The following is a 20,575-nucleotide window of genomic DNA, read 5'->3' as shown; positions in this document are numbered from 1 at the left end:
GAACAGCTTCAGCGTGCTTTGGACGAGATCCTTCAAGTGTCTGGAAGTCTATTTGAGGCATACGTCAACATTTGTCAGTTTATAGTGGCAGGTGGTTGACGGCTCGATACTACGTCTGTGTCACACATTTTGTGACCTCACTGGAGAAATTGCAAATAGCACACTTTCTGTGACTGTGTTTCCATCGTTATTTAATGCAGCAGTGATGCTTGGCAACAACAGAAACTTTCTTGTACCAGCTTTATTTCTTGCGACATTTCATTTGTCATATTATACTTTAACACATTCCATCTTAATATTAGAGCCACGGATGTTTGTTTTGAGAGGAAGCTAAATTATGCTTACAGTATCTTAATGTTGAAGTAACTGTGGAAATTTACAAGATGTGGCGTTGCACTCTTGAATATATGACATTATACTGCCTTTCAGCATGCACACACAAATACACATAAGTAAAGTCTTACCGGGGGCCCCTGAATAGAGAGACCACTTGGTCCCTGAGGACCAGGCGGCCCTGATGGTCCAGAAGAGCCAATCTCTCCCACTACGCCTTGAGGTCCCTGTAAAAACAACACCATAGATTTCAATGTTTCAAAGCTCATATTTGATTTCAATTTTAAGCAACATGGACGAGAATTGTGAACATCTTCCAATTAGGGCTGCAACTAATGATTATTTTCATTGTCGATTAACACAAGGATTATTATCTTGATTAATCAATTACTTGTTTGATCTATAAAATGTCAGAAAATGATTAAAAAGTATAGATCAGTCTTTTCCAAAGCCCAAGATGACGTCCTCAAATTTCTTGTTCTGGCCACAACTCAAAGATATTCAATTACCATCATAGAGGAGTAAAGAAACCAGAAAATATTCCCATTAAAGAGCCGAAATTAGAGGACTTGGACTTTTTATTCTTAAAAAATTACTCAAACCGATTAATCAATTATCAAAAATACCTGTTGATTAATCTAGCAATTATTGCAGCTCTACTTCTAATGACCACAGAGGAAACTCCCCTCCAAGTGAAGATCATGCAATGTGATAAAAAACTCCAGAACAGTTACTAAATGGATCTTACTGTGAGAAGGTTTTGTGAGCACAATGGATCTTTTAGTGAGGATACCACTTTTATTGTTGTAACCTTTTGATGTCACATAATTATGAAACGCACCACTGAACAAATCCTTAATCCTTCTGCAATATGGAATCAAAATGAGAGTACATGACAACTACATGATGTTCAACTGTTTATTATATGACATTATTACACGGCTTTGTTGAATACTTGATTCTGATTGGTCAATCAATCTACAGTCTGTTATTTCTCTATAGCAGAACGCTGCCATGTATAACAGACCGTTGCTATGGACGCAGTTCTGATGTCAGACCATTTTTGTGTCAAATTATTGATCTCTTAAGGAAGTGGCTTCACGTCGTGGCCCTGTCAGGGGTTTAATTCACAACAATGACCGGCTTGCTGTATATTATCCCTCACATGTTACGCTTACTATATCCGCTGAGGTAATGGATGTGTGCCCATTTCCTCGAAAGGCTGGATTTACTCAACACATACAAAAGCCCATCAAGTCAAAGCTACAAACTCTGGTCAACATCATCGCTACAAGCCTTGGGGGCCTCAGCTACCATTAGCTGCTTCCACGATTAGATCTACTACAGGAAATAGATTTAGACACTTGTCCATCCATTTATAATCAGGTTGTGCCAGTATGGCGGCTTATTTGATCCATGTGTATGAGCTGCAGAAAGGGTTCCTGCGGTGGGAGTTAGAAAAGAGGAATTCCTGCAAACCGCCACTGATTCGGAGCATTTGTAGCCTGTTGGCTCAGCAACAGCAGCAGCCAAAGTAATCTTCCCTCTGGCTTTATTTATTGTTTTACTGCTCAACCATACAGTTACTGGTTTCATGTCTTTCTTATCCATGCAAACAATCAAACGAAATGTTGGATCCGACATGAATGAATGCAGTGTAGGGGGAAATAAACAGAGGACTTAAATGTGTTATGTCATGTTTAACCAATTGATAAATATCACTAAAATATGGCGCTGAACTACTTGAGGAGATGAATCGATTTACAGATGACTGAAATTAAATTACTGAAAGGTTTATTTTAATAACTGCACGTTATTTTCCCATTTATCAGTGCTTGTACTGTAACAAGTAATGTACCCAAATGGATTAGTGAGAATGAATAAGGATGAATTCACAGAGGAGCCGGTCTCATACATCAGAATAATCCAGCTATTCAAGTAAACTTGGCTGTAGCTGCAGAGGTACAAATGCTGCTGAGCTGAGACAAGTGTGATCTGGCAGGCATGTATGAATATATACGTGTATGTACTGTAGAGTGTGTATGTGCCAGCACAGAAAAACGCATCTCACTCCAAAACTAACACAATTACACCATCAAATAAAGCACATATGGTCTGTATTGAAAAAGCCTTGCATGAGTTTGCTCTGGTCTTTGTTTCAGTCTTGAGATGTGCTAAGATTTAAGTTCTGGGTGGGCCACTTCATGTACTGCACTCAATACACTGTCACTCAACAAAGTCGAAGTGGGACATATGGTTGAGATAGACAAGCTTATTTTATTGATTGACAGCCCTGCGTGTCTGAGCGGTAATGGCAGGACCCCTGTTGTTCCTTTCAAAGAAGAAAGGCTTCGAAACATATTTTCTGTAATCTAAGATTAAACTACAAACATGGGAATGTTGGCTATTGGTATTGAGACATTTCCAACAGTATCAGGCCTTGTACTGACTGGCACAGCTGGATGGTTTGTAAGAGTTTGGAACAGATTGCCAGAGCAAAACTGTAGCAGATGCAAACTTTACAGTAAAACAGTCATTAATAGTCCAAGACAGGATTTGCTGGAACTGTGTCTATTAAGGACAGGATAGTAACAGTGGCGATAACAGACTGCCTCAAGTCTGAGGCCGAAAGGAAGATGAGGTAGCCTGGAAAACTGATATAGGCTCTTCCAAAATGACCACCTCTTTCAGCCCAAGGGTGCTTCACATCCAGTCTGTAGGATGGAGTGGGCGGCTGTTGAAAAGGCTCTTTGTTTGTAAGATGGGGCGTTACTTACTCACCACTAACTTCTTTTCTTTTATCGTCTAATCGGGATGGGGGCTGTTTTGTCTCTGGAGGTAGAGGTTTGGACCAGCATGATCATATTAGGAGTGAAATGTATAATAAATGAGACTCATGGCCAGTCTTGTGGGATTATTTTCAATGTATTCGCTTCCAGTTGCAAAGTGACCCGGCCTCTTTTTCCTCACAAAGAGTTAAAATCTGATTGAAGTTTGAAATGTGAAATCATGAGTAGTGATGTCACGATACTGAAATTTCTAACTTCGATACAATACCTTGAAAAATATCGATATTCTATACCATTTTCAATACCACAGGGAAAACAACACAACATTGAGGGCGTGTGTGTCAACTCGCTGTCGGAGAGAAGAAAGAGCAGAAAGCGCTGCTGAGTACCCGTGCATCGATACTTTGATATTTTTGACACACTAATCTTGAGGCTCTCCAATGTCCAGCCAGTTTGAGAAATCCAGCCTTACTGGCCCGTTACAGTTGGGGTGCTTTGTCTTCCCCAGTTGGGAACGTGATAGACACTAATTATGTGCTGAAGTTTTTGCAGAAGAAGAAATGATCTATGAAATTAAGTGCATTTTACTAACCGTCACTCCTGGCTCTCCTCGGTCTCCTCTGGCTCCCCTTATGCCTGGACCGCCCTGAAACACAGGCCAAAAACACACACTGTTAAAACAGCACATAGTCAGTGTTTGCAGCTAGAGAGAGAGAGTAACGGCTAAGAAACACGCCTCTGCAAAAATATGTATCCCTCAGTCTCCCTTTCCAACATGGAAATTGGAGTTCATTTTAGAATACTAATAAAAGTGGAACTGTGCAGGTCTTTGTGAATATGAATGGATTATGAATTTGATGGAGAAGAGGCCAACGCTGATCTGTGCTGTAAACTGCCCCTCTGAGCTCTGCACTTTATCACGCTGCATCTGTAAGTTAGTCTGGAGCTGTAAACCTCGGGCTGACCTTAATAGCCAGAAGGGTTATCCGGGGGACGAAATACACACACATCTGCTAATGATCGTCTCATTTGGGATACATCCTCTTCCTGTGTTTGCTTAAATAGGCCTCCCCTGGGAATGACGCGGTGACTAGGTAGTTCCTACAGTATTTAGCCGGGGGGAGGGGGTGTTTACAAGAAGGGTGAGGAATATGAGAGGAGACACACAGATGTGGTAAAACCGACCAAACTGTTGACCGAAGTCTGAAGTTTGATGGTTTGCTTTACCATTCAGGAGTTATTAGCTTATCCTCCATCAGCATCCATCTACAGTGGAGTGGTGCTGGGAATGGATCGCTTAACGGGCCAGTATGGAGAGAAGGAAGGACTACAGTATCCAACAACTCTATGGACTACATATGGTATGTGAAAATCGAAATAAGGTAGACTTTTAAAAGGCAGAGCATATCCTTTAAATTATCCTTCTGGCAGAAAAGAGATAAAATTAAACTTTAAGCAAGGAGTAGAACTACTTGTGATTCAAATGCAACGATTATGCAATTGTAAATTCATGTTAGGAAAAACACAGTGTTATTCAAAATGATTGTGTTCGTCAATATAGCGATTTGTCTCTGCAGGTTGTTTTTAATGGATTTTTGCAAACAATGTGAGCCCATGACTTGTTGGAGGTCGCGCAAACCTGCAGAGAAACTGGAATTAGCTTCCAAAAGCAGCAATACAAATAATTGTGTTAGGATTTTGCATGGGCTTTTAATGGTGATAGAAAAAAAAGAAAACTGCTATTATCATTTAACTGAGCAATTTGATGCCAAAAGGAAAATTTTACATTTTTTAAACAACGCTTGGATCTCGAACAGCATGGGCACAATTCAATCTTAACAAACGGAGATGGCAGGCAGCGCCAGTCTTGTTTTCCTTAATGTCAGATTGATTGCTGAGTGATGTTCGGTATTGAGCTGAGTCTGTGCCAAATCAGGCGGCACAGATTGCAATTCAGTTAGGGCAATCAATATTATTTCAAACATGACTCAAAGATTTGCAAAAACTGAAGAGGTCTGCTGCTGTGCGAGACAGGAAAAGACACGCGTCTGACAGTGAACACAAACACATAAATTACACTCAGGAAGGAAAAACAGTGTTTGGGATGGTGATACAAAATGTAGAGCAGACTTTGATTTAGCCGTAATTCAGATTGCCAAAATACACTACATATATATTCTGTTCAATACCAAGACTTTCTGAAAAGGAACAAAAGGTAATAATCTATATAATCAGATGACAACTACTATAGTTCTTAATCCCTTTTAATAATGATTTGCTCTCCAGCTCATTTGCCTTCCGGTTTGTCTATTCATGGCAGTATTCTGTGTGTTTAGACACTGCACCAGGTATCCCCATAGATCCAGGTATTTATTTGGCTTTCTTCACACTCCTCGGTTCATCAGAGTGAGCAAAGTCTCAGCAGCACAACAACAAATGTTTATACTGTCTCTGTTTTCACAGTCTGTTAGGATTGTGAATGTTTTGCTGTTTGTAGGAAGCCTTTCTTCCACAGGGGATGCAATACATTTATTGTGTTAACAACCATTATATTATGTTAACAAGGGGAATGGCACTGCTTCTTCATCCTTCCTCAAAACCCTGCTGACTACAGCATGCAGTTTTAGCACAAAAGTGGCTATGATTTCACCATTAAACCGTTCATCGACGCCCATATGCTGCAGTTAAATTGAGATTTAGGAAGGCCATTCAGTGCCGGCAAGAGAAACAGACACAGACAGAAAGACAGACACAGGCGCGAAGAGAGAGAGGCTTGTGATAATAAAAAAAAGAGAAAGAGAAAAGAGCCTCAGGCGTTTTGATCAAGCGGAGGTAAAAGAGAAAACAGAGAAAAAGAAGAAACAGAAAGACAATGAAGAGTTGAAAGCTTTACAGTACTGCTATTGATCTGGTTTGGAGAGAGAGTGAAATAGAGAAAAGGTGAAAAGAGATGGAGTCGACAGAAGTCAATGCACACCATAGAGAGCGGAGAGATATGAAAAAACAACAGAAAGCAAGCCTTTACTTTTTGTTTTTTAAAGTCTTAAATATTTTTTTTTTTTCTGAGAACAAGTCAAAAGATAAAAGCACGAGATTAAATTTCATGACAATGTCTTCAAATTAAGCTCAACTACCAGTAGATCTTGAACTTATCTTAAGGGAAGTTTTGGTGGCACATTTTTCATGGCTTAGCTGACATTTGCCTGTAATATGTGTTTTCTGGATGAAACATTGAAATGTTAATGAGGAACAAAGACAAAAACAAAGACGTAGAAAACTAGAATGGAGGCCGTGGCCTGTGGACATAACCCTACAGAAGAGTAAGTGGCTCTGGCTCGTCGGACAGGGATGGAAATTGGGGGGATTGTAATCGGCTGTGATAAATGGAATCACCATATAATTACTTTTTTCAAACTATACTGGTGTTGATCCACACCCCTCTTATGCCCTCGCTACCCAAGAGACAGAGAAAGAGAGAGAACTAAAGAAGAAAATGAGAGAAAACGATATAGAGGCAGGGGAAAGGAGAGCGAGAGGAATGGAAAATGCAGAGTGGGAGATAGAGAGAGAGAGAAAAAGAAGAGAGAATATAGACAAAAGTCTCCGGCTGTAAATGAGCTCATTTACTTGCTCTCATCTCTCAGCCTCTATCAGGTTTTACCTGCTACTGCGTGAGAGGAATACAGCTTCTCCACAAGCTTATCCCTTCTCTCTCTCTAACATACTGCCACCACAATGAAAATGCCCGATGATTTGCAATTCTACATTTCACAGGTTTCATTAAAATCATTAATAAGTCTTCAGCCAAGCGACTAACTGTGTATGAATAATAAATAGATTGCTTATAAATGCACTTGACCTTTTTGATATAGTGTGACTTTGTGGTGATGGACACTGTTGGTCAGGTGTAGATTAGTCACTGCCATTAACTTTTGTATCTTTCAACTTTATAAAAAAAAAATCTTTACACTATCATATTTTGTATTTTTGGATTGTGTGAATAAATTATGTTTCTATGTTTTCTTTTTTATATTCGCAGATCAGCTTACCCCAAATTCCCCCTGAACTGAGCTGGATTACATTGATTTCATGTCACTATTGAGAGTATAAACACTTCTGGAATAAATACAAACTTTTTAATGAAAGTCAAGACAGTGAATAACTGAAGTAAATAAAAGTCAGTTAATGAATGCATTGAGATATTTGTACCATAAATAACAGTTTATAAAAGAGACAGAGCAGAACAAACAAAAGCAGAGAGAAGGAAGGAAACATTTATAAAGAGTTCCACACAGATCATCTGATGAAAGACAGAAAAAAACACTGAAAAAGATGGTCATTGTACTGGATTGAGCACAAGATTGAAAGAATAAATAACCGAATGAATGAATGAGTGAGCTCTTACTGGGGGTCCCGAAGGTCCCGGAGGTCCTTTGCTGTCCTGGGAGCAGGTACAGGCATGAGGCATGGAGGGGCACTGCTCCTCAACTCTCTGAAAACACATAAATACAACGTACAGTCGTACAGTGCACTTGATCTGTATTCAGGCAAGACATGAGCTGCATCATTTAAAACTTCACCTACGTACACCTAGAGCTTGCCAGCAAACAAGATAATGATGGTAAGACATGCTCATCGTTCAGGTCTCTGGATCAAGTGTTTGACTCCCACTGTCTGAGCTGGCCGTACAAAACAAATCAATGTTTGCTTGGTCCCCTTGACTACTAATAACTATTTTATCAAAACAACACTGTAAGAAACTAAACTTGTGTGGAAAGTAGGGCTGTCAATTGATTCAAATATTTAATTGCGATTAATTGCATGATTATACATAGTTAATCGCGATTAATACCAAATTAATCGCACATGTTTTATCTGTTCAAAATGTACCTTAAAGGGAGATTTGTCAAGTAGTTCATACTCTTATGTGGGCCAACATGCTTGCTTTATGCAAATGTATATATATATTTATTATTGGAAATCAATTAACAACACAAAACAATTACAAATATTGTCCAGAAACCCTCACAGGTACTGCATTTAAAATAAAAAATATGCTCAAATCATAACATGACAAACTGCAGCCCAACAGGCAACAACAGCTGTCAGTGTGTCAGTGTGCTGACTTGACTATGACTTGCCCCAAACTGCATGTGATTAAGTCTATAAAGGGAAGACTCGCGGGAACCCATATAACCCCTTTTTATTCACATATCTTGAGGTCAGAGGTCAAGGGACCCCTTTGAAAATGGCCAAAATTTAGGCGGGGAAGTTTGGAGCGTTATTTAGCCTCCTTCGCAACAAGCTAGTATGACATGGTTGGTACCGATTGATTCCTTAGGCTTTCTACTTTAATATGATACCAGTATCTGAAACTGGTATCATAGCATCTGTAAACTGAGCCCGCTACAACCTAAAAATCGCAAGTTGCGTTAATGCGTTAAAGAAATTAGTGGCGTTATAACGAATTTACGTTATCGCGTTAACTTTGACAGCCCAAGATGAAAGTTACAATTATACAGAGTTTATGGGATTGTGTTATACCGGTGGTGTTTCTAATATAATGGGACCCTCATGTATGTGGGGTGGACGAAAAATTCAATACCACCAATAACTGGCCGAACACTTGCAACAAAATTGAATCAAAACTTTTCTGATCGCTCCGATTGTCAATAAAAGGGTCTCAAAAACATTGCTTTGATGGATTTTAACAGATTGCAGAGTTGTACCTAATTAACTGGTAACTCAGTGTATCTGTATGTTGTGTTGGTATGCATTATGCCTGGGGTGTTAATTGAAAATTGGTGCTCTTCTACAGGCACGCTCAGACAACATTGGTCATTAGGTGCATTTCGATCACATAAATGAAATTACGCACCTGATCACAGGCACTACTAGCGACGACATTTCTTTGCCAGTGCTAACAGCCATTCATACAGATTACAAGTAATTTGGTTTTAATTCTGGCTTTATCATTCTGGTTTCATATAACTGTAACCACAATTATCACTCTAATATCTAAGGCTGTAATATTCAAAGCCCTAAAACTACTGCACACTCAGAGAGGGGAGGCAGTAAAACGACATATTAAAGTGTGTGAGCATGTGTGTGTGTGTGTGTGTGTGTGCGTGTGTCTGTGTGTGTGTGTGTGTGTGTGTGAGAGAGAAAGTGTATGCATGTGTTAAGTTTCTTACCAATGCTGGCAACTCGCAGCACTTATCTCTACTCGCCCAGGATGTACTGCAGATGATGTCAAACATCTGGAGCTGGAACTGTAAATACACACACACACATGCATTAGTACACTTACACACAGACAAACCAATTCCATTAATCCTGCAATTACAATATTATCAGTTGACACGTTTCAAAATGCAGAAGTAAAACAGAGGCAGCATTACAAATGGAATATTAACCGTGGTATTTTGAAATGATGTGGTTTTGTGGTGTTTCTGTGTCGATAAGAAACAAGAACACGGACAGCTTGGCTGCTCTAATGAGCAGCTGAAAAGTCCTGGGAGATACGTGAAGTCTTGCTGATAACTTCAACAAACAAAATGAATATTTGGGAGGCTCCACTAGTCTTAAACTATAGAACGGGGCTATAAATTAGGTCATGGGCTTGTGTCTGATTCAAAGTTTATCATCACCCATGAAGAAATAGCCCGCTGACATATACAGTTTTCATTCATTTCATCAGAGCAGTTTCTTATATCTACATTTCTAACCATCCAGAAACCCGGCGTTTCATTACCCGAACCTTCAACACAGATCTATATCAAATGTAATACACATATACATCCCAGACTCAATGTAAACTATGGAAAACTCCCATTTAGACTTAATGACTGTGAGACTGTTTTATCTAGGAACAAATGATTGCAGTCCTGATGAGATTCTGGCGACTAGTGGAAAACTGGGCGATAACTGTTTGTTTCAGTTACACAATTATAATATAAGAGAAGGCTTCTATATGGAAACAGTGACTATGTTTACATGCACACTAATAATCCACTACTATTCTGAATTTGATTCGGGTCATGTAAGCAGCATATTCTGTTTGGATATTCTGAATTAGGTCTATTCTGAATGAAACATTTTCCGATAAAGACGTGGGTTAATCTGATTTTATTCAGGTTTTAGGAGCATTCTTTGGACATGTGTACAGCGCATTCAAAATATACCTCTCAATTTGTTTTTTTACGGCAGTTTGTGACACACAACCTCTTGCCTGTTTACGGCCAGCTCTATGCGTTGTACACAAACCAACTAGCCGACAGTTTGCAGAAATGCATGCCCAACAGAAAATCACACATTTCTGGTCGGAAAGAGAAACGCACCTACTTTTAAACATTATGAAAGACGTGGATATCAACAGGTTCTTGGATATGCGCAGATATCGCAACGACGACCTTTTCAAGAAGGGGGTTGAATGAAAGAGGGAGGTTGGATTTGCACGGTCGAACAAGTCCGCCACCGGTTACGTTAATTGGAGTAGGCACGGCTGCATATGGAATATGTAAACAGCTTAGTAGGAATATTGTCTTTTTATTATTGTAATAAGGGCAAAAACTGCAATGTACCTGGTTTAGTAAAGTTTCATCGTCACTTAAGTCCAGATAAGTCCCTGTTGGCCTTAGTTTAGAAAGGTGCAGAAGTTCCAAGTTTAAATGCAGCCAGTGGACTCTGTCAGTTCATCTCTGTCAAATGTCCTATCTAAAAATGTATGACAATAAATGGAAATTTGAGTCAAATGTTTTAATTCCTAGAGAGTAAAGGCCTGCCTTGCAGCCAGTTTGAAACAGTCTTATCCTGGTGATTATCGTCCTTCTATTACAACACCACAGCTGCTCTTAAACCTAAAAAAGCCAGGCAGTCTCAGTCAAACTACAACTAACATCGAGACCCAAAAGATACAGACTTACTGTGATCAGTTTGTGGTTTTGACCCAGATTCATAGAATTGCTGACTGAAATGTTATAATGAAAAAAGTCCCGATTGTCATTACATGATTTAATTTATTCATGCTGATGTACTCTCACTTTTGTCATCCTCTAAATCAATCTGGAAATCCACAGACTCAGCTGTTATTTTAAACGGGCACAACAAAAAACAAAGTCGTTATTCAATTAAAGACTTCACTTTCTTGACAACTGAAAGTACAGACGGTAAAATAGAATAAACTGACGTCAAGCAAAGCTACCGTTATGGTTTCATTTTCTCACAGATTACTTTCTGCAAAGACCTTTCCAAACATGACAGGCACAACATATTTTTGAATCAATAACCATTACCAGCCAGTGAAAGACAATCTAGTGTTAAGTGAAGAAAATGTCATCTTTTCTTTATTTCCCTTCATTAAAACTTCTTCACGCAGCATTTTCCAGCTGATAATTTTCTTTGGATCAGCTAAGAAGCATAAATTTACAGTATTCCCAGAAGCACAGGATATCTCACCTTCTCTCCTGCCTGCGGGTGCCAAAATGTTTTTGAGTGCTTGGGTTACTTAATGGGTAGGGCACAGCTAACAAAGTATATGTAAAGCACTTTGTACATTTCCATTTGCAATAAATAAAACAAACTCGTCCTGAGTGACTCACTAAAATGTTTTGGGATATTAATGGCTGCCGTATCGTATAGGCCACAATGGTTGCTGACCGATCATTATAATCAATGCACACGGGACAATTATAACAGCCAGGTTTGATTTAAGCTGAATTTCTCTTATTCTCCCTTTAATTGTGGTATAAACCATACAGACCTGCCGTTGGAGGAAATATTAAAAGGCATGTATTCATTTCAATGAATATGTGAAAACAGATTGTGAAATAAATTCTGCCATGTTGCTCTAACTAGAAGATGTCTTGATTACCCCGAACCTGCCATATACTACTGCCCTGATAACCTTCATATACTTCCTGTCTGGAGGACACCTATCAGTGGGAACCCTGAACATACAGGTATGCAATCTTATCACGTAACAATGATGCAGACAAGAATTCATACTGACTGGAGCAGAGCTGTCCCGTCTGCCTCTGGACTGAACCATCCTCCCGAGGATCTCCACTCCATCGGTGGTGATGTTACCAGCAGCACTGACGGATTTCTCCCCGACCACAGAACAATCTAACACCACCTTCACAAACGTCTTGCTGATGGTTACATGGAGCTGTATGGGAGAGAGAGAGAGAGAGAGAGAGAGAGAGAACAAGGTGCATAAGATTGAAGTATTTCCCAAACTACAGCTACATCTAACACCTGTGGAGCAGATAACATGTGACAATGTCTAAAACAGCAATGGTTCAAAGAGATACAGATGGGCTGTTTGTATATTTTAGCTAGGGATGCATCGATCCGATCATTACCGATACCGTTAACTGGGCTTTGGGAGTCGGCCGATACCGAGTACTGATCCGATACCGAGTACTGGTTCCGATACCAGTGTTTAATTAATAAGCTGTATGCCTCACTGCGTGGAAGTGATGGGATCATTCTTTTATGTGTAAGGCGACATCAGGCTTGACTTAAACATTATTTTCCTAACTTTGTAAAACAAAATGTAACAAATACATAGGTATAAATTTATTGAATTGTTATTTATTTATTCTTCATTGACTAATTACAATGACGATGGGTTCCTTTCCTTGTGTGGGATTTTTTATAAACGTAGGCTAAAAGCATCTACAGTAAGCACACAAATCGACCCGTCCAGTCAGGGTGCCTGTGAGCTCAAACTGCCTCCTTAGAGGAAACCGCTGCCAGCGCCGTGAACTGTGAAATTCAACTGGTCACATCCTGGCGAAGGATAGTAATAAAATAGAGTATTAGCACCCACGTATTTCACCATTATGGGAGGTTTTCTATCACTCGTTCACACCCTCAATAAAAATACACATGCACTGTAAGTTATGGGAACTCGAATGCATGTGTGCAGCATACAGTATACACTCTACACGTGCACATACAGTAACAAGGTGCAGCTGACGTGAAGTTACACAAAGTTCATATTCAAGTGTCAGGGCCCATTCCTTGGACGGCTGCTTTATAATGACTTTCTGTTCTCAACCTCCACACTTCAATGGGCATGTGGCATGTGTGTGTGTGTGTGTGTGTGCGTGTGTGTGTTGTACTTGTGTGATATAAAAGAAGATGAAAATCCTCTAAGGTGCAGGCATTTTGTCGGTATTTTGTGGCATTTAGTGGTTGCAGGTAAGGTCTGGGGCATTGTCTAAGGTATATAAATGTGTATGTTTCTGTGTGTGTGTGTGCGTGTGTGCGTGTGTGTGCGTGTGTGTGCGTGTGTGTGTTAAAGATGGCAGTCACTCTGCTTCAGGCTATCTGGTTCCTCCATTTACTCAGCAGTGACTCAGACTTATTTTCAGTCTGGAGGAAGTTTATTCTTGAAAATTGACTATTTGAACCGTTCCTCTGTTCTCACACTTGAGCTATATGAAATAGCAGCAGACATCAGGAAAGACTGCAAAACTGTTTTTTGGAGGGCTTTATTCTCACAGGTTAGCATAGTATACCCAGAACTCTAATCGCTAATATTTGGAAATAACTTGTTTTCAGTACATGCAAGTCAAATGTACTTTTTTTTAAAAAAATGTTTTGTACACTAAAAGTTGACATGCATATGAAAACATCATATAGACATATTTTTTTCACACCATATTTCCACATATATGGACATTTACAGGTTGTGAACGCAATACAAGCCGCCTTTGTATTTTGGGAACGTGTCTCCAGTCAGCTATTAAGTAATTGTCCACAAACTGCTCTTTTAACGTGTAAACAAAGTTAGCTTCTTCTCCCCGTGTGTGTCTGGCTTCCTGTTCAGACAAACAAAACAAACAAACAAAAAGCCCGGACCACAAAAAGATGAGGATAGAATATAAAAACTATCAGTAGCATAATGTTTTTCACTCTGTGCTGCTCCTGGCAGGTCAGATGGCTGGCTGGAAACTGCATGAACCATCCACAGCTCATATAATCCTACTGCCAGCACAAGATGAATTAGCCTCTCAGACATACACGGTCTAATATTTTCTAATGTGACTGCTGTCTTACACATCAACCGTATCATTCTTGAATATAAAGTACCTCATTTGTTTGCGTCTCTGACAGCAGATGTTTATTTTTTCTTTATCAGAATTCTTTTTCCTTATCATTTCGTCTGACAAATGACTTTATATTTTCCAAACCACTGACAGAGCAACAATATCTTTGTCATGTTGCACATACAGTATGACTTTGTATATTAATAATCTCGCAAATTGAATAACAACTCTGTTGTACTTTGATAGCAAAACCCCCCAAAACGCTGAGCTATCACATTATCTCTACTGAATATAAATGTCAAAACTAGGAAAAAAAATCAATAGCAAGAGAAAAAACAAAAGTGTTCTTAATGCAAAATTTTAGACAACTTGTTTTATGGTCTGGGCGTATTTATCGTTCAACGAATAATTGCTTTACGTAATAAGAAAAATTAAAACCAAAGTGTTTGAAAGCATATTTTATGGCAGACTCCAAGAGATGAAAGAGCAAAGTTTATAAAGTAAAGTATTCTAATGATCACCATCCTAATAACAAAATATGAAAGAAGAGGAGAGGGAAGAAGAGAAGAGCGGAAGAAGAGGATGAAACTGGGGAGAAACATAAAGAAATATGGGGTTGAATCAGCAAATTAATTTCACCTCTTGGTAACTTCTAAACACTAAATGAAGAAGTGTCTCTGATATAATGATGATGGAACTGGAAAATTGGCACGCGGACAAATATATACACTCACACACTTAGATTGTTATGGCAGTTTTTAAACATGCTGTGTGAGATAATGTGGGTTGAAGTAGATGAGGCTATCAGTATTTCTGCTGACTCAGCTGTCTCTGACCTGCACTTAAAAATGTGTGTGTGCATGCTTGCTTATGCATGCTTGAAAGAGTGTGTGTGAGTGTGTGTGCGTGCATTCAGTGTGCTTTTTGTATGTGAATGGCTGCTTGTAAAGCTTGTAGGATTTTTTTTGAGCATGTACTGTATATTTTGAGCATTTACATCCATGCAGTTACGTACAGTACTGTATGCACTTACTCATATTGTACACACACACACAGGCAATGAGAGTTTTCTCATTTCCTGTCCTCTCTAGTCAGCAATATTTGCGCAATCGACCCTAAAATGCTGCTTTCAATTCAGTGGATAAAACTAATTATCCATAAACTGCTCTTTTAACTTTTAAACAAAGTTTGCTTCTTCTGCCTGTGTTTTTCTGACTTCCTGTTAAAGGAAAATGTTTCAACCTGGACCGCATTTTCCCATCTTTTTGTGTCTCAGTGTCTAATGGAGACAACAATTTTTAAATTTGGTCCAGTATTGAGGGAGAACGCTGCAGCCAACGGGCTGTAATGTAATCCTATCAGGCAATTACACACAGTCAATATACGTCCACTAAAAGTGCTTGTTTTTGCCACTGACAGGTTCAGATTGTTATTATAAGAGTCTGACAACATTATCACTACATGAAAAGTGGGATTTTTGTCTATTATTATACTATTTAGGTCGCGTACAGTTCATGGTTCGGTGCACCTCGGTTTTCCACCTGCAAAAGGTGTTCTGTCTGACGGCCTCATCCACATTGTTGAACTCATCTAAAATATTCAGCCATGACATTGAAAATCATTTAGATAAGCACTATGCTTTCTGTACTCCAACAGTCTCCAACACAACAGGATCTGACAGCACTCCTCTCTCCAACTCTCACTCTTTTCTGTGAGACTTTTCTACCGTTGTCTTCCGGCAACAAGTCGCATGACACAATAAAAAAAACAAGCGCACGCCATATAACCGCCACGCCCCAAGAAATATATTAATTCAGCTCATGTACAGTATTTCCCTCCCAGTGATCCAGTATATACCTTCAGTATTTTGTCACTGTCTAATTCCTCCCACCTCATCCGTCTCCTGAAGCCCAAATCCAAATAAACTGGACAAGTTTATTGTCCTTTCTTATCATAACAAAATTGCAGTTGAATACAAACAAGCTCAGAGACAAAATTTGACAAAAACGTTTGAAGTTGACCTCATAAAAATATTCCAAAGGCACACATTTTACACATTTCACTTTGCAATGTGTGCATCTATCTGGATTAATCATCAAGCTGATCCAACCACCATATTACTTTGTCTTTTCTTTTCCTTCTACAAAGCTTCAGTCATCCCAAATCTCGCCCTCCCTCAGACACAACACATTTATTTATAGTTGCTGCTCTTGTTTCTCCATTATCACGTCTTCTCCTCTCCAAGAAGCTTCCAAGGAAGGCTTCATGGAAACAGCTTTATAATAATAATTTATAGGTGAAATAATAAGCTGTGAATTTTGAATCTCACTCTGTGAAACACTGTGGATTACTGCTAGAAAGCTCCAGAAGCACTGGTGCAAATGTCCTGGGTGGGGTGTAAATTTTTACAGCGCACAAGGACAGCTTTAAGTGCTCTCTAATATTTTTAATGTGAGGCCTTTAATCATTTTGAGAGATACAGAAATGGTGTTTATACACTTGTGGAGTAAATTATGGCTCTGAGCAATATGTGAGTTATACTGAAGATGGATTTCACTTTTACTTTCTATGTCTACCGACTCTCTATTTGTCTCTGTATTTTTCTGTCTGTATTCCTCTTTGTGTCTCAAGCTCACTGTCATATTTATTTCTTCCTCTGCTCTTTTCTGTTTTCTGTAATCTCTCAGTTTGTGTGTCTGTGTGTGCGCTTCGCTGAGCGGTGACAGATCCTGCTGGGTATTCCTGCTTTCACACAAGGTGTCTTCATATGGTAATCCCTTTATAACCAACACACAAACATGCACACGCACACGGACGCTCCTCTTATTCACTTGTCATCCTGTCTAAGCGGAGACGAACACTTCCTCTGGCCAGGCAGTCTTCTGCATCTGTTCCCTCTCTCAACATTGTCATGTTCTCTAGCAGAAAGACGGAAAACAATGGAGAAGACAAAAAGGCAGAGAGAATGATGGACAGCTACTCCCTGACATTTTGAGAATTGAGATTAAGAAAGGCAGAGAGCTGGTGGGCTGGTGTTGGTCTGTTTTCAGCAAGAGCTACAGGAAATAAAGTACACAACAGCTGCTCTACAGCAAGACAATATTGTCTATAAAGACTGGACTCCACTAATGTTCAAGTAATGTTTCCATTCATTTGTCAAACACTCTTTAAAATGAAACAAAACAATACACGTCCATTTCCATCAGCCCTGCTGAAAAACGCCTCCTGAACAGTCTGGTTAATTCAAAGAACACGTCCGCTAAGACAAAAGAATTGATCATTATTCTGCAAGTTGTTATTATTATTTTGTTTCGGCTAATGTTGATATTACATGCCAAAGTGTTTTGCAATGTTTGTCATTCACTGGGCCTGTTGAGGCCAAATCAATGTCATTATTTATTCAGTTGAGGCATTTGCATCCCTATTTATTCCATTATTTATTTTTTCACAAAACCCTTTCTCGTCTCAAGTGAGCAGAAAATTGTCTTTTATTGAAGGAATGTCATAAAAATTTGCCACTTCCATTCAGCCTGACTAATTTGACACAACATAATTTACATATATATATTTGGACAAAGTCCCAGTGATTGAGGGAAATATAAAATGTCTTTGTCAGAGAATCAGTTGGGAGGACAAACTAATATCTTTTCTAGAGCTTTAAAGATTAATCGATTAATTGTCAACTATTAAATTATCGCCAACTATTGCTTTTTTTTTCTCTTACGATAATCATTTTTGATAATCGTATAATTAGTTTGAGTAAATAAAAAAAAAAAAAAAAAGTCAAATTTCTCTGATTCCAGCTTCTTAAATGTGAAAATTATCTGTTTTCTTTACTCCTCTATGACAGTAAACTGAATATCTTTGAGTTGTGGACAAAATCAGACATTTGAGGACGTCATCTTGGGCTTTGGGAAACACTGATCAACATTTTTCACCAATTTCTGACATTTTATAGACCAAACAACTAATCAATTAATCAAGAAAATAATCAACAGATTAATCGACAATGAAAATAATCATTAGTTGCAGCCCTAATCTTCTCTGGTGGTCCAGTCTGAGGTCACCAGGGAAAAGTATTGTAATAACAAAACCATGGAAAGAACCACACCTACCACAGATTGTTTCTTTTTGTAACGATGTCCGTACAGTGTGTCTGTAGATGCAATAAATTCTATGGCAATCAAACCCTGATCAATATTGTGTAATGGACTTTGTTGTACATTCATGTCATGTATGTGGCATTGATTACATTTTGGCAAACAGGCTATGGGATCATTAATTCATCTACTGACCTTTTTGAACTATTTAGTAAATAAGCAACTGTCAAAGCTAATGACAAATATCCCCTATAACTTCATCATGGAAAACCACAGAGAGGTCTTGAAGGGTGATGAAATGTGCAGTTTCAATCCCATTCCGTACACTCCACTAGTTTAAAAAAAAATAAAATGAGTGTAGAGAGAGCAGTGGAGCGTGGGAGAGAGAGACAGAAGAGGGAGGAGGGCTATCATCACCTGCACACACACACTCATCACAGCGGTGTTGACGGGTCAAGAGGAAAAATCCAGCCTGAGAACCACTGGAAAACCACCCAACAGGCTCCACCACTTCAAAAACATCAAAATATAGTCTATCTCCCTTATTTTTGTCTCTTTCTCAGCGGCGTGTCAGAAAGCTTCCTGCTCGGCATTTGTTTGAAAAACTACCACCTGATTTTTTTAATCAAAATGATTGCCGTTGAAGTGGTTCAAGTTCTAATGGACTTTAACAACCCAGGAGAACAGACTGGCATTACACTTTTTACAATTACAGTTATTACATTACAATGGGTTTTCTTTAAAACTGCTTACATATTCTGACCAGCAGCTCAAAACCTCTATCTATATAATAATGATATGAAACAGAAGCAATCGTATCAGCACAAAACTAGATGCTAATGTATTTTTTTTTCCTTTATAAATGACTAAAAATGATTATCATTCAAGTATTTTTTTAGCACACATATGTTAGAGACTAACCTTGTGGAAGCTGCCATGGAAGATCTTTTTGATTTCAGTTCCTTCAAAGGTGACGGTCTGGAAGTCTCCTTTGTAGTCATAGTTGAAGAACGTCAAGGTCTTTCCAGAGTCTGTAAGAGGACAGAAAGATAGACAGAGTAGGCGGTGAGGGAAGATAGAAAAGGTTGATGTTCACATCAAGTAGAAACCTTTTTTTTTTTGTACACACTATTGTCTCGTGTCTCCTGTTAATAGACTCCAATAAAGATCTGGTTTGTTACAACAGTGAACTACATAGACTGAACAATATTAGCAAGAAACAACTTGATCTTTGTGCTACTCTGCTGTTTGTCTGCATTCAGAAAATTAGATTCATTTTACAATTGAAAGAATACAAACTTCATCAGATGTCATTTTGACTGATAAATGTAATAATTCCATTTCATTGTGATATAGGCATAAGATCCCTGTCGTCTTTAATTAACAAAACCCTGTAATATCATTTTGTATCAAGTTCCTTTTTTTCTTCTTTTTTAGAGTGCAAGACTATAACAGCCTACCTATCATTCTAATAATATATGTGATATTAGAGGCAATCAGACCATGTCAATGAAATCTAAGCTCTGAGATTGTTACACTATTGCTTCGGTCTCTGTAAAATAAAATATGCAAAGCAGAAAATTGAGTCATTGGATCACTGTGTGCTGATTACTTTGTTGCTGTATAATGGTGGTACAACTTTTGTTAAATGACTGTGAGCTTATTTCAAACCTCTGGACCAATTTACTGGACAGTAGTCAACGGTTGTGGCTATTTTCATTACAAGTGTGCTATGCCATCATCAACAAGTTTCCTTGCTTTTGTCTTAAATTTCAGCCCATGTATCATTTCTCCACAAGTTCAGGATTCTTCTGAACAGCCAACTATACTATATACCCAAAATCACGATTCAATGTTTTCACCCTTTTCTTGCTGCTTAGCTGCATCAGGGTCAACAGGGAAAGCAGAACCAAACAAAATGACTTTTCCTCTGCAACTTCCTCCAGCTACTCCTGGGGTTCCCAAAATCCTCCAATCCAGCTGGTAATATAATCTCCCCAGCAGGTCAGAGGTCTGCCCTGGGTCTCCTCCAAGTCAGTGTCCGAAACCCCTCTAAAGGTTGACGCCTGGGGTGTGTTCACACAGTGTGCAGTGTTTCTGTAACATCGCTTATCACAGTCGGATACAAACAGAGCCACTGCCCCATGGTCAATCTTATGACACCATCATCCCATCAGCTTTGGCCTCAAAAACTACTGGCTTTATATGAAATTGTGATCTCTACTTAGAAACTCAAAAGCACACAAGGATCAGCACCTCTAAGACAGAGGTTGTGGTGCTTTCCCAGAGTAAT

At 38.9% G+C, this 20,575-nt stretch overlaps 1 protein-coding gene across 3 annotated transcripts in view; it reads right to left on the bottom strand.

Annotated features, from left to right (window-relative positions):
* col14a1a (collagen, type XIV, alpha 1a) overlaps positions 1 to 20,575 on the bottom strand; it is a 150,482-nt gene that overhangs the window by 30,856 nt on the left and 99,051 nt on the right. For all 3 annotated transcript variants that reach the window (XM_037785871.1, XM_037785872.1, XM_037785873.1), the window contains exons 33-38: positions 19,204 to 19,313; positions 12,133 to 12,291; positions 9,317 to 9,394; positions 7,528 to 7,614; positions 3,715 to 3,768; positions 465 to 560 (exon numbers count right to left, since the gene is read on the bottom strand). In XM_037785871.1, coding sequence (XP_037641799.1) covers positions 465 to 560; positions 3,715 to 3,768; positions 7,528 to 7,614; positions 9,317 to 9,394; positions 12,133 to 12,291; positions 19,204 to 19,313 — 584 coding nt within the window. The remainder of the gene's footprint in view (positions 1 to 464; positions 561 to 3,714; positions 3,769 to 7,527; positions 7,615 to 9,316; positions 9,395 to 12,132; positions 12,292 to 19,203; positions 19,314 to 20,575) is intronic.

Source organism: Sebastes umbrosus, chromosome 11 (genome assembly GCF_015220745.1).
Source record: "Sebastes umbrosus isolate fSebUmb1 chromosome 11, fSebUmb1.pri, whole genome shotgun sequence".
NCBI classification, from domain to species: domain Eukaryota; kingdom Metazoa; phylum Chordata; class Actinopteri; order Perciformes; family Sebastidae; genus Sebastes; species Sebastes umbrosus.
Note: the sequence above shows the minus strand (reverse complement) of the source record. Positions and strands in the feature narration are given on the sequence as shown.